This window comes from Trachurus trachurus (assembly GCF_905171665.1).
Source record: "Trachurus trachurus genome assembly, chromosome: 8".
NCBI lineage: Eukaryota > Metazoa > Chordata > Actinopteri > Carangiformes > Carangidae > Trachurus > Trachurus trachurus.
The window spans coordinates 25,311,834-25,326,382 of record NC_139905.1 but is presented as its reverse complement, the minus strand read 5'-3'; the positions used below and the strand labels follow the sequence as shown (position 1 = coordinate 25,326,382).

General features: G+C 43.1%; 1 protein-coding gene across 1 annotated transcript in view; it reads right to left on the bottom strand.

Annotated features, from left to right (window-relative positions):
* The window catches only part of usp43b (ubiquitin specific peptidase 43b), a 75,585-nt gene extending 63,566 nt beyond the window's left edge, over positions 1–12,019 (bottom strand). The window contains exons 1-2 of the mRNA XM_083976413.1: positions 11,123–12,019; positions 5,458–5,604 (exon numbers count right to left, since the gene is read on the bottom strand). Of these exons, the coding sequence (XP_083832539.1) occupies positions 5,458–5,604; positions 11,123–11,752 (777 nt within the window). The 5' untranslated portion in view covers positions 11,753–12,019. The remainder of the gene's footprint in view (positions 1–5,457; positions 5,605–11,122) is intronic.
* Positions 12,020–14,549: the final 2,530 nt, after the last annotated feature.

Here is a 14,549-nt window from a genome sequence, read left to right as displayed (position 1 = left end):
ATGTGCACCACATGAGTCAAAGCCATGGGAAGTCAACACTAAATGTTAGAATGTGTGTAGTGTACGTCTGCTTGTGTGCATCCGGGCTTGTGAACTGTCACTCTCCATTATAAACACAGAAAAATTCAATCCCAACTACAAACCGGGGTGACACTCAGTGGTTGTGACTAGGCCCGAGTCAGCCAAAGGAGGATGTGGAGTTGGAGGTGTGTGTTGGGGGGGTGTTTCCTCATCCTAACTTTTTCTTTGAACTCTAGCTCTCCTATGCCAGAGCACAAATGGTCACTAACAACACATGCTAGAAACAATTAGCGAAGGCCCACGGGCTTCTGAGGCAGCAGCAGAAAAGAACTGAGCTAGCAAACTCCTCTGCTGTGAGTGGGAACGTGCGTGGACTGGTAAATGGGGCCGACGCCTCCCATCAGCCTGGAGGTGACCCTGGATGACTCTGGCAACTATAGCAAGCACCACCAGAGCTCCAGTGGCGTGGCAAAGGGAGAAGAGATTAACATTGAGGTTAACCGACAAACAAACAACAAACAAAATTCACAGACCAAAACTGATCCTGCGTGACTCTTTAAAGTTGTAGAAGAATGTGATTTAGACACTTTTCTTTCAGCTGCCCTCCTCCTGGCCTCAGAGAGGCCCTTCACAAAGCTCCTTTGTGGGTGGAGCAGTGATAGCACCCTGCATACCACGGCTTTACTGTACACTCCTGCAGAGATAGTAAGCAGTACATAAGAGCTACAAGAGAGAAGACGCAGAGGATAAGGCAGGAGTACACCATGATTCATGGGGAGACAGAATTACTAGAATTACTTCCCTCCACTCCCTGATACAAAGCACAGTATCTGACTGCATGTTTCCTCACTGATAAAACTCAAATCCATGACAACCTTGTGTCTGCAAAGAGCCCACACTGGCTGATGGCAGCAGGCCTGGACAAACATAAGAGACAACTGTCACAAGAGACTCTCTGCTCTGGACAGAGGCCACAGTGCTGCTCTCTTGTTCTCTTTTCTCTCTCTTGCTACAAGGGGTATTCATTCATATGCTGCATATTCTATTACAGCAACGTATTCTTCTGAAATGATCTCTAATTAAACATGTCACAGTTTTTTACAGTCACATAAAATGGCACAAAGACTAACGAGGGAATGGGCTAATCATAGACTACTCAGGGCAGATACTCCAAGTTTACCTGCTGCTCAGGCATCTGCTGTCTGCAAAAGGCAGGTACATTATTGAAACATCCATAAACATTTAGACGTGAACAACTCACTCATCAGCACAGTGGCATTTCATTTTATTTTATTTCAACAGTTTGAAAGTGCAATTTCAATCCTGCCATCTTACTTTTATCCTGAAGCACATTGAGTTTATGCTTGTCATGTGAAATCCTATAAATAAAGTTGACATTGACATTGACATTATGTTCCATTGAAGCTTGAAGCCTTAAAAAGGGTTTGGTCAAAGAGTGAACCGTAACGCAGCCAGCATGTACTGTAACCTGTATTCAGTCTGCTACTTGTGGCTTGGTGAGGCTCTTTTTTGGGGGGAGTAGTGTTGCTTGGAGCTAAATGCTAACATCAGCTAACATGAAAACAGGTTTTCTTTGCTACCATTTACAACACAAGAGGTTATAACACATCCTTTGAACAGTGCTGCGCCTTCAGGGCAGATACGAGGACAGTGAATTGGTAATTGGCTGGTTAGCATGCTAACATCAGTAGAAGAAAAGACATGAAAGAGAATAGTTAGAAGAGGTACGATTAGCGTCACATTCCACCTCTGGAAAAACATCTCTTGGTGAGAACAGGGACGAAGTCTGATTGTGAACTCACAACATTTAATGCTAATGAGGGGAGGTACATAGCAATATCTTACAGACAGACAGGCAGCTCATTTCAGTAATTTTACAGGTGCAGCATTTCAGGTTATAAGAACCACAACTATCACTAACATCATGCTGCCCTGCCAAACTGAACAGCTGCCAGGATCCTCTAAGAGCCCAACAAAGTCTTTGATTTTGACAATTGCATTTTTAAATGGTGAAAGGGACGAAGTTTTGCCTTGCATCTTCATTTAATTGTAATCATAATGAAGCTCTCACAAGCTCAAAATATTCAATACTCTCCCTCCAAATCCCTTTTTTTTTCAAACTGTCATTGCTACTGTAATATTTGGAGTTGGACAAAGCTCCAAATATTAAGAGTGAACAAATTTTAGCTTCAGTGGCTCTGGCCATGTCCTCTGTATTCCCTCCAGCTTTTCTTGGCTGAATGTTTAGTCCAGGATGTCAGACATGTTAACCCTGTTGGCTTCCATCCAGGGGAGGAGTGGGGCACCAAAATCTACCGGGAAAATTCTGACCGCACCGGCCCACCATCGGCCACACACACACACACACACACACACACACACACACACACACACACACACACACACACACACACACACACACACACACCATTTATATATTACCGCTCACCGCTCAAACAGAGTGTCATTCCATATGGCAAAATATATGAGTGCCAGATGCAAAAAAAAAAAAAATCTGGGTGAAACAACTTAATTGGGGGTCTGGGGGTCCTCCCCTTCTTTTTTACAGTTCCTCCCCCATAATTTTTTTTATAAAGGCTACACCATTTCCCATATTCTGGTGCATTTTAACCAATACATCCATGATTTTAACACATTGTTACTTTTATCTAGCTAAAAAAAAAAAAGAAAGAAATTACAGAAATACAGAATGTGAAAGAGCTGCAATTAGTGCCTCCCAAGCAGATTTAGCCTACTTAACACTGCTGACCATAACATTACATCCAGTCATGTTTACTCCTTTATTTCCCCCTCTCAACTACTCTACTCTGCAAATTGATTTTACTAACAGCGCGCTGCAAACGCCACGGTTTCGTTTCGGGTCTTGTCCTACTCACCAACATGCTTCGGTGCCCATGGAGAAGACAGAGTAGCTGCTGCTGTGATGTGAGAGGTTCCGGCTCGTAACGGTACCCCGGTCCGCGTACCGACGCCCACTTACAGTAAAGCACGGACTGTGTTGTCTTGTTAAATTAATATAACTTATAGATAACGTAACACACGGGCAGGACTGATCAGGTTTGCTGGGTAGCTTCCGTGAGTCGATCTGTTTTTAGCCGCAGCCGCTAGTTTAATGATAACTTTCACAGTGACAGGCTGACGCATTTCCCATGAGGCTTTGCACCATTCAACATTAGTTTAAGAACAAACAAACAAATTAAATTGCTGGTTATTTTATATTTTGTGGTCATGAAAGTTTTGTAACATTGAACAAAAATAATTAGATAAAGATAGGAGGCTAAACAAAAATCATTTAGTAGGCTGGATTGATAAGAGTCTGATTCACTACCGCAACCATGAGTGAGAGGTAGAGAGACATGAAGGGGTATAGATAATGGTTGGACTTCTGTAGATAGGTGTAGAGGTAGAGCATGGAGATTATCAGGGTAGCGTGCGGTAAATGTTACTTTTAACTTGTGAGCACCACACGGCCACGCAGGGCAGCTTGCGGGCCGGCTCACTTGAGTTTATTGGCCGCCGGCCGACCGGGAAATCTCCCGGTCCTCCCGATGGCCACTCCGCCCCTGCTTCCATCCAATCACAGATGACACATGCCAGACAATGCACTATACTGTAATACTGACATCATCACATACTGTAGCAGGCTTTAGGATTACATTAACTCATTTTTTTCATAGATCTGTGTCCCACACACCTCACAAGCTCTTTGGGTGTTAACAAGGTGTGGTGACATTCTCCCTGGGGTGCTGCAGAGTCATCATGACAGACCTTATCAGCAGCTCTCCAGCACTAACCTCCTGCCTTGTCCTCTGTAGATCCATGTGCACTCAAAGACACAGTCCAGACCTCCCCCCGCCGCCCCACCCCGTCACTCACTTAATTAAAGCACAAGTCAGCGCACAGGGAGACGGGAGCTCAGTTCATGTGATATCTGAGTGTTGTGTATAAACAACAGTAACACAGGAAACTCGTGGGAGCTGTCAAGTAAGATTTCCATTGTTATTAAGTAGATTAATATGTCTCACTGCCTCATTCAATCTCTCATTTTCCACTGGAAAGATCAAGTGTCACCTGCGGTAGAAGAGAGGAGTGAACACGGAGGAAGTCAGGAAAAGAAGCTGAGCTCACGTCCATAGATTAGCAAAATTTTTCAATATGACCTTGGCTTTGTAATGATATGCTGTGCTGACAGTGCACTTCCCAAAAACATTGGGGGTGTTTTTCCGCAAGAGAAGGTTGCATGTCGGTCAGACCAATTTTCATAGAAAATGTACAGCCTTGGGAGTGAAGGACCCCTGATCTCCCTGTCTCCTGATCCCACAGTGATGAAACAACAGAATAAATCATTCTGTTCAGAGCCTTAGGAAACAAGAGGCACTGAGTTTGAGTAGATTTATTTGAAATGACTCACCAACAGCAAGTGGAGTACTTGTAATAAATTATGCCACTGCTTATCACCCCAATAAAACTACAAAAGAAGGGGGATGCCTATTTCAAAAATGAAAACATGCTTTAATATAACATGAAAATTCAGCTTTAATGTCTCAGTTCAAAGTTCCATTGAAGGAGTAGGAGGATGAACCGTGCCCGCAGGACTACCTCGAGGAGGAGCCGTGCTGAGAGAAAAATCAAACACCGGATCGCCACACTTGTGCTCTCAGCAGACAATGCATTAGACACAGAGTGAGACTGCAGCTCTCAGACTGTCACACCGGTCTGGCCGGCATGAAAAGTGCACTGCTGAACAAATCTGGAGACCTGGAGTTAACCTCTCAGGAGCAGAGATTATGCTGTCTGTGTTATTATCAAAACACCAGTGGACAACCTCATCAGTCAGGTCCGACTTGCTCATTTGATAACAAACACTAACATCGAGTTATGAACTACCAGGAGAAACTTACCAGTGCTTACTCTGCATATCATAATAGGTAAGCTAATTAGCTAGATTATACATTATTTTGGTTCATGCATGAACATTTAGTGCAGTGAATAGGCACAAAGGAAATGAAATAGGGCCACTAAATGCAGAAAGTGAAGAGCTCTCTAAAAAGAAACGTATGCAAAGGCCTGAGATAAATGAAAAATGAGATGAATGAATAAAATAAAATGGTTTCACCCTAATTAATGCCAGCGTTAACGTTCATCAAATGACATTCCCTTAGATGCCATGTAATCACATGGACTAATGATGCCATCCCTATACATCAAGCCACAGGGGTTCATGATTTATTATGCATTAATTCCTGTCTTTGATCACAATGAGTCCTGATATATTAGATATGATTCAATTAAGTATGCAGCGAGGATCTCTATTATACACTGCATTAGGGCCAACACGTTGCCTGATCATCAGTGACACTGGGGTCATGAACCACCAGCCTGTTCAGTTCTTACCTTTCCAGGAGCCTTGGTCTTGTTGTTGTTATTGTGGGAGGCCAGACTGACGTCTTCATGGACGCGATCCAGCAGCCACAGGAGGAATTCCAGGGCGTCGTGTTGGGAATTACCCCGAAACTGTGATCCATACTTGGACACTATAGTCTGGAGAGAGGAGACACAGACTTGATGAAACTGTCATTTTTCCTGCAGCTACAAAGTCATGACAATGTGGTTGATTAAGTGCCTTTTATGAGCCAGGAAAATGGTTTTGCTGCTGTAACAGAGGCGGCGTTAAGTTATGACTTCACAGAAAGACCTCCTGAAAATCCATGAATATTATTATCCCATCCACATAATCCCACATTTTACTTTAGTGGAAAACAAAAACAGTGGTGGTTTAACTGGCTTTTATTATCTGACAGCTTGTCAGAATTAAAGCCTCGGTCGATACCTGGAACAGCCAAATAAAAGAGCCCTGCTGCTAAGATGTCCTTCTTACAGACTTCTCTTACACATAATGTGAATCTCGAGCAGTACTTGCTTACTGGTTTTGACAGGCCGGGTGCTTTTGTTGGTAAAACTGAGGCCTCTGAATGGGCAGCTCTGCTCCATGTTCTCCACAGAACGCTGATCAGAGGAATCCTAGAATTGCAAATTTGCACTAACGCTGTTCACGCTCACGTTCCCTCATCTGCACCCAGCCCAGGCTTTAAACTGATGCAGATTGTGGTTTTCCAAAATCTGCCTTTGTCTTAGACAGGAAAAAACATACTGGTTAGTAAAAATCTGACTGTATAAAGCATTCCCTTTCCTATTTTCAATATTTTTGACTGAAACATGTGTGAATACCATTCCTCTTAAAAGTAGGTTGAAGACTACTTTAGCTCACACACAGTATAATGTGACTTTAGATGTGAATGGCACCCAACTCAATTAGGCAGGAATTAACTGCATGAACCACAGCTGGCAGCCTGGAGAAGCACAGGCAGTGATGGGAGATTATAGCAGAGGGAACAGATGACTGTAATCATTGCTTCATAATCCACTAATATGTGAAATGGCTCTTATAACTATTACACCATAATATGTTGTAGGATGTGTGAGGATGGAGCTAGAGGCCTGTTGCTGAGGAGCTGCTGGCTGTTTGATGAAAGATAGAGAAGAGACATAAACTCAAGTCAACTTCTACTATCTGGCATCCTCAAAGTACAGAGACAGAGTCCCAGACAGGAGTGAAAAGTGACATAAAAATTCATAAAAACAGAGAAAAACTGCGGGTGGAGACTTGGCAGAGCGATAAGGTTCTCTAATCTTCTGCTCTGATCTTGTCATGAAAGTGAAAGTGAAGCCTCCTTTGCCTCACATATCTCAAAGAAATCAAAAAGTGCTGAGTTGTGTAATCTCACACTGGATCCTCACGATAATCGTGACATCAGCTCGCCCCAAAATGTTTCCAGTACAAATGGACAGATGTATGTCAGTGTATTCATTGACCTGTTAACTGTTCTTTGTGCCTCTGATTCTGACAGTGCTGGAAAGTATCTAAGTGCATTTTATTGTACAGTACTTGAGCACAGTTTTGAGGTACCTGAACTGTATTTTCACTTTGTTTCTTCATACTTCCAGCACCCGTCAATATTGTGCTTTCTACTCCACCACATTCATTTGCTGGATTTCGTTACTACTGTAATCACTTTTTAGGTGAAGATTTTACATAACAAGCTTTTAAAATGCATGTTTTAAAACACATTGCTGAAGATTAAACCAGCAGTTCACAACCTTTCAGGCTTCTGACATCCTAAAGCAGTGTGTAGTCAGGGTTTCATGATGAGTTGTTTTTCTCCCTTTCACATGGTTTCATTTCAATAACTGTTCCAATGATCCAGCGTCTTATCAAAACTCAAAGATTAAGGAACAACTAATCACCGTCTGCCTCCACCGCTCAAAGTAGTTTCAGGTTACTTTCCCGTTTATCCACAGTCATGGTTGAAATTTTGTCATAATTGCTGTGTGAAGTTGCTCTTCTGTTGAGTCCAACTGAATTTGACCTTCAACCTTTCGCCAAGAAAACCTAATCAGTTTGTCTAAGAGAACATCTATGCCAAATTTGGAGGGTTATCATTGAGGGGTTCTCAAGATACAGCATTCACAAGGACAAAATCATGTTTGTGAGGTCAATCCGACTGTGACCTTTGACCTTCAGCCACCAAAATCTAATTGTTCCTCCAGGTGATTTTTTTTTTTTACCTATTCTGAAAAAATAAACAAAAAAAGCAAACAGATTTTTGTTGACTCTTCTTTCATGAATCACCAGATGACCTCTCAGATGTATCTGACATGCTGCTCACACACTGATACTCCTGTATTACTCATCTAATGACTTCATCTGTAACAATATATTAGTCAGAGCAGCCAAACCAATACTTTCATACTTAAAGTACAGTTTGCTGCCGATACCTATACTTTTTTTTTGTGACTGAAGGTATTTTAACATGATTACTCAGCATATTTCAGTTTATTTCCAGTTTATGTATCGACCAGCTTCGACATAGCAGCCTCTGCAGTGTGAAACTGAAGAACTATCATATGAAATTACAACAAATGTTTCTGAATCACTGTGACCGGAGAAGATTCAGAGTCGTAGATGGAGCATCTTTTTTTAAACTGATGCTTTTGAAACATGCAGGCTTTGTGAAGCGACCATAAGAGCCATGGACACGCACTAACCCAAAGTCGTTATGCAGCCAGTCATTACAGCAAAGAAATAACAGTAATTACCATCAGCCTTTTGAAGGTGGCAATTGTCTCAGCGATATAATTGAGGATGTGGAAAGTGCTCTGTGTTATTTATTGCTCTCTGTGACATAATGGCCACTGGCCAATTTATAGGCATCTATAAGCATTTAACCAAAAAAGAAAATAAGAAAACACTCCATCTATTCTCTAGTGGAGTGTAGATGTGCTTCCAGCACCAGTGTTTAATTGTTCTTTTGCATATTATTCTCAGCAGAATATTAAAAGACGTGTGGAGAGAAAAGCAATTTACTTATAGACAGCCTCTACTGTTCAATTCACCTGTTGAGTTTAACCATTCCTCGTTTACTTAGTTAACTATTTCCACCATTCACCCATTACTTTACATTTACATTACTTACTGTTGCTGCCTATATTTTACAACCTCTGCTGCTTACTAGTTCATGCAGTGTCTGACTTACTATAACCAGCAACATGGATAACCGTTAAAAATGAACATGGAGACAGTCAGACAATATTGTCACATACCTCCCTATGTATATAAACCCATCAGTGCAGACTGCTGGGGAGGAGGACACTCCCGTTAAGTCATCATGCCTGCTCATCCCAACTCCCTTCTTTCTCAGGCCTCTCTTGTTATGGAAACCGATAAATTGGCTGTTGAGCAACTGTTTGAGTTTCAGGGGTTGTCCCTGTCCAGGCCCCTCTGTGCAAACACACCATCCTTCCAGGGGGGATTCGGAAAACACACGAGAACTGTCCGCATCAAAAGCACACATCTGCCTCCAGGCTGAAAAACTCAACCTGTCAGAGACACATCTGTGGGAGTGGAAGCTCAGGACACACCGACAATGTAAAAGTAACAAGATGATTTATATCAACCGTTTCCCTCCTTCCACCTCTTCAGCCTTACGAGCCAGGTGGTACTGGAATGTGGCAGAGTGCCAGGTATTCGGCAGGACTTTGTTGTTTTGTTTTTTTCTCCTCACTAGGACTGTGCAGCCAAATGACCTGTGACGAGGCCACCGCTGATTCATTAACTCTGTGGAACTTTAGATCAAACGGGCTCGACTCCGCATTTACACGGCAGGTGTATATGAACAACATTATTCCCTTAAAACAAAAAGCACAGCAAAGTGTACATGCTGTTGAAAGGGTAATTATCAAAAAATAGAGAGAGTTCCCTTTCAACACTTCCTCTTTCATCGTTTCTTATCAAAATTCATGTGATGTGAAGATGGGTACGAACGGTACTGCTTTTTAAGTCTTTTAATCTGGCTGCTTTAGCTGTACCTTTGTAATGCCCTTGTGGCTAAACACCTAACTTTCAGGGGCCTGCGCAGACTGATAATCAACTTAGAAAAACAACAGATTAATTGATCCTTTTAAACCAAGAGCAACTCTTGTTTATGAATGGTTTGTGTTGTCTGGAGTTCCTGCAACTGGGAGCTCATTTAGCCAGTCAGACGCAGCCCTTGGAGCTATCTGGTTATTTTACAAAGCCTCCCTCCAGGCAGCTGCCGTATTACTCAACAAGCAATTTATGGAGGCCAAGACTGCATGAACTCTGGATTTCGGTCACAAACCATACCCAAGACACACAGCAAAGCATGTGTGTGTGCGCGCTTTAACAAGGGAAACACATATGAGGGGGAGTGTTCAGTCTTTTTCTTAAATCTGTCCATGATTGTTGACTGGAAAATATTTGGTATCATACTCCTACGAGGTGTATGAGGAAAATGAAAGGGAGGAATTGGGGATTTATTGGCAGTAACAATTTCAGCTGACACAATTTATGTGTAATGGGAGTTTTTCAGGGTGTATGACAGACAGGAGAGCAAGAGAGAAAAAATGCATTGATAAAACTTAGTCTGACTCAATGCTGCAAATAACCAACATTAAAGTTGGTGTCCGCATTACAATACATTCAAATGTGAGAGGAGACGTTCAAGTACCTACAGTAGGGGTCAAGATATTCCAGTAGCCATACATTGTACCCTTTTCTTACTGAGTAATTAGCATTTCCAAGAATAGATCCATTGTGGAGTTTCTTTGTTCTCTGCTCCACATTATCTACTTCTTGCCTTGAACTATGGCTCAGAGAAATCCAGAGCAAAGAGCTGCAGGCAGATAAAGTATGGTTGCTTTTCTCCCCCTATCTCCAGCGTGGGCAGAGAAGGAAAGCCTGAGGGTCTCCTGATAGGGCTGTGTCACAGCCCCTGATCCTCTGGGAAGGAAGATTTCTTTAGTGGAGAGTAAATCATCCCCTTCCTGTGCCAACACACTTTAAAATCACAGAAGCAGTGCGTCTAAAATCAACGCTGTAATGCACAGTTTCAGTCACCTGTACTCTACCTCACTCTTCATGTGGTAGAGGAAATAATACACTGGTTTATAGCTCGGCACAGCAAGAGAGGGGCACGATTAACTTCAAGTCATCACACACCTGCTGCTGATGGAGCCAATCTTTTCCTTTTTTTTTAAGGTCGTGGTATAAGGCCCAACCCTGTGACCTCACACACTGAGCTGCAACCTCATTCTCATTATCACCTGGAGTCACAAGGCAATGTAATGCACGTCTATTACCGCCTGTGAAGAGTGGTTGTTGTAAACAGTTGTGTGTGAATGACGTCAAGACGTGACACCCTGCTCTTGTCTGATCACTGGATTCAGGCCACTCTGCACTTCATACTGGTCCTTATTGGCCTCCGGTCTGCACAGCATGTCATTACGTTTGACTGCAGCAGCTTATTCTGCAGAACCGATGAGCAAATAATGTGAGAGTGGGTGTTTGGTTAATGATAACTACTGGAACTGTAATAGTGTCTCCCATCTTTTAATATTACCCATTGCACCATTATCATCTCAGAGCTCATTTGCACCTGTAGACTGTGTGTTTATGGCTGATGTGCACTTTGGGATATACCTTGAAGTCCACAGACAGCTGTGGTGTGTACTCCAGAGTCCACAGAGCTCTCACTAGTGACGCCAGCTGCTCCGTGACCTCTCCCCTGGCATGCCGCGTCTCGTCGCTCTCCACCACTCCGTTCAGTCTGGTGTGACTCAGGTCCAGCTTGTAGCGCTCCAGTCCCAGGTACTCTGCCAGCAGGTCGGTGTTGCTCAGACACTGGACCACGGCGTTCATGAAACAGGTGTTCCCGTGGTTTTTCAGCCCCAGCACGCCCGGGATTTTGTCGCCGTACTGGTAGAGCAGCTTCTCTCTGCCGATGCACAGAGAGGAAGAGGTGCTCGAAGTGTTTTTCGCCACTCGCTCCCAAGCCACCACCTGTACATCCTCTTTGATAATTCCTGAGCTGGCGCTGAGGGTGCAAGGTGCGCCATTCCGAAAGCCCCCGTCGTCGTCCTCGGCGTCCTGCGCGTCCGTGTCTCCAAAGTGGGTAAAAGTGCCCAAAGTTTTGATGATTCTGTTCATGAAACTCCCCACTGACTTCAGCGGCTTCTTTCGGAAAAGCTTCCCAGATTTCGGCTTCTTTTCTTTGCGCTTCTCCTCCTTCGACGTCGGCATTTCCTCCTTGACTCTGCTCTGTTTCTCCATGTTCCTCTCACTCCCTTGCCGGGTTATTATTATTCTGAGGCTGATGATGGTGTGAATTCCGGCGCCGGTGTGTCACTCCTCCGCCGATGTCCCCTGTCCGGATCGCAGAGGGAAAAGCGCACAGAGGTGACACCATCTCGGAGCCAGGAGGCACAACAGCACTCTGTTATTCCACCCCGCGCTGACGGCAAACCTTCCTCATCCATCCCAGCACTTACTGAAGGCGTTCATTATCACTCCGACACCGCTGTCACAAGCGGCACCTCGTCATTGCCCGGCACAACACGAGCCGCCCCGCCGTCCAGCTGCAGCACTGCGCGCTCCCCTCCCACCGCTCACAACTTCGTCTGGAGAATTAAAGGCCTGTGATTGTGTGACTGCCTCCACCCCCCACACACACACACACCTCCCCCCCCCCCCAGCGCGCTCTCCTCCTGCACACGGAGGGGATAAGAAGAGAGAGCACTGCACACTGTGGACTCATGTTACTGCCACTGAAAACTAATTTGACACAGAAAAGCTCTTCTTTTTTCTTTTTTTTAACCTTTTCCACTACAGTGTAAAAGTATTCCATCACTAATGGCCCATTACTGCCATTCAAAATCTAATTAAAAGCAGCTAACTATGAGCTGGAATCACGTTAAGTAGCCTATGAAAAAAAAAACACGCTGTGGAAAACTGACCTTTACATTAATAGGCTGCATATGACATTAATAGATTAGGATAAATGCATTAAAACACAAGTGAAATTTTGCTGCTACAGATAGTTTGAGATGGAGCCAGTTTCTTAAGTTAGGGTTCCACCCTTATTGGGCCCTCCAAAGGTCACAAGACAAACCTGAGGAGTCAGGATTGATCCAAATTTCTGTGAAACATATTCATTTTTGCATTTTTCACCAAACCTCTTTTGAATTTAACATTTGATACTTTTACTTCTTCAAGACTCAAATACTTATTGAAAAGACACCATGTGGGAAATCTTTAGTGCTGCACAGTGAAACATAGGCCCCCGGCTGACACTGCTCCTCTGAAAATGTTCACAAACCAAAACGGTTCAGAGCCACTGGGTTCATTTAAAAATAAATCCACAGTGTTTTATGAACTTATTCCGCACTTATTCACAAATATAAATCTTTATCTGCACTATTACCAAGTGACAGCAGCTGTCTAAGAATAACATTTCCCACTGAAATAATATACAGCTGTGAAGTAGCCTACAATAAAATGAAAATATTCTGTTTTCTCATAACTGTACAGTGCTGGACTAGACTGAATTACTTACTTACAGTCCACCAGTGCTTCCCACAGGTCAGAATGACACCAGCACCAAAGACATACCCCTCGCCAAAAAGTTATATTCAAAATTATTATTTTTTAATTTAACTTTTTACAAAAGAACTCACATTTTAAGGTACAAAAAGTGCAGAATATCCATGCCTCTCTTATGGAGAATCCCGGTCACCACAAACAAACCTCTGTGTGGTATGTTGGAGATGATTTTTTTTTTGTGTGAAAATGACATCAGCCTTTGTTGATGTTGTCAGCCACTTTACTTCTCTATGGGCGCTGCCAGGGAACAAGACTGTTTAATGCATTGATTCCTGCCAATTCAGAATAAAAAGACAGCATTTGTGTGAGTGAGTGTGAGAGTGACCCAAGCATCCCACAGAAAAAAATTCATTAGCTAAGCCTTTGAAGGCATTTATCACAAGTTACGGTTTCCAGGATTATTGCAGGATCATTCCTGGGCCATGAAGTAGGAGAGCAGCACTGCTTATCTCCTCTGCTCACCACATAGATATGTCTAATCACTAACACTAAAAAACTTCAGATTTATTGCAGCAATGGGAGAAAAGCATTACGAGTAACTCCTCCTCACTTCTAATGCAGAGGGAACACTGAGCCAAGTCCTTGATCAGAAGGGGAGCTTTCTACTGTGATCCTCCTCAGAGTGGTACGGGTGATGGTGTGGAGTATACCCGCTGTTTTGTTGTTGTTGCTAGGAAGCAATAATCGTACCTGTAGGTTCAATTTAAAAGGGAAGATCTAAGAGCATTGTCAATAATTTTCAGACCTGCACTCGAAGCACTATAAATGAATCTGAAGGCTACTGTCCGTACATAACCTGCCTCTGAGAAGAGAAAAAAATAAACAACATGCAGCCTGTTCCTGTGAACCTACACTGCGGACACATGGACACAAAAATGTATTTTCTAAAGTTAAATTTGTTCCATTTCACTAGACATATTCATATAGTTGTGTTGACTGTGCTCTTCTCACTTGTTTGAAATGGACGGAGGTCAGTCAGATAAAACCTGACGTCACATGCGTCAATGCACCAATCAGGATACAGCTAAATTAAAATGTTGTGTATTTAGTGCTTATGTTGCCAAGTTACTATCAACTCTGATCAAACCCACACAGTCATGATGAGGAGGTTTGATTGTTCATTGTCATTTGTCTTTTCTGTCTTCACTGACAGCGGAGGAAAGATGAGATAAAGAAACAAAACAAAAAAAGTCATGAACTGGGATATTTTCATCATTCACTAACACAGAGGAAACATACAACTTTTTTTACACCACTGCAGTAATGACCCTGGGGCACCTCTGTGCTGCTGCCATATATCATATAGAGGTGAGCTCTTTGTAGCAAAGCAATAATCACTCTGAGTTTGGCAGTTCCTACCGTCTTGCTGTGGCCTCCTCATTCAGTTGTTATTTGATGTTATTTTTAGAGAAATTATGCATCTCCCTTTCAAAAGGCAGCTGTCTTCTAATATTTCTTCTGCAATGAT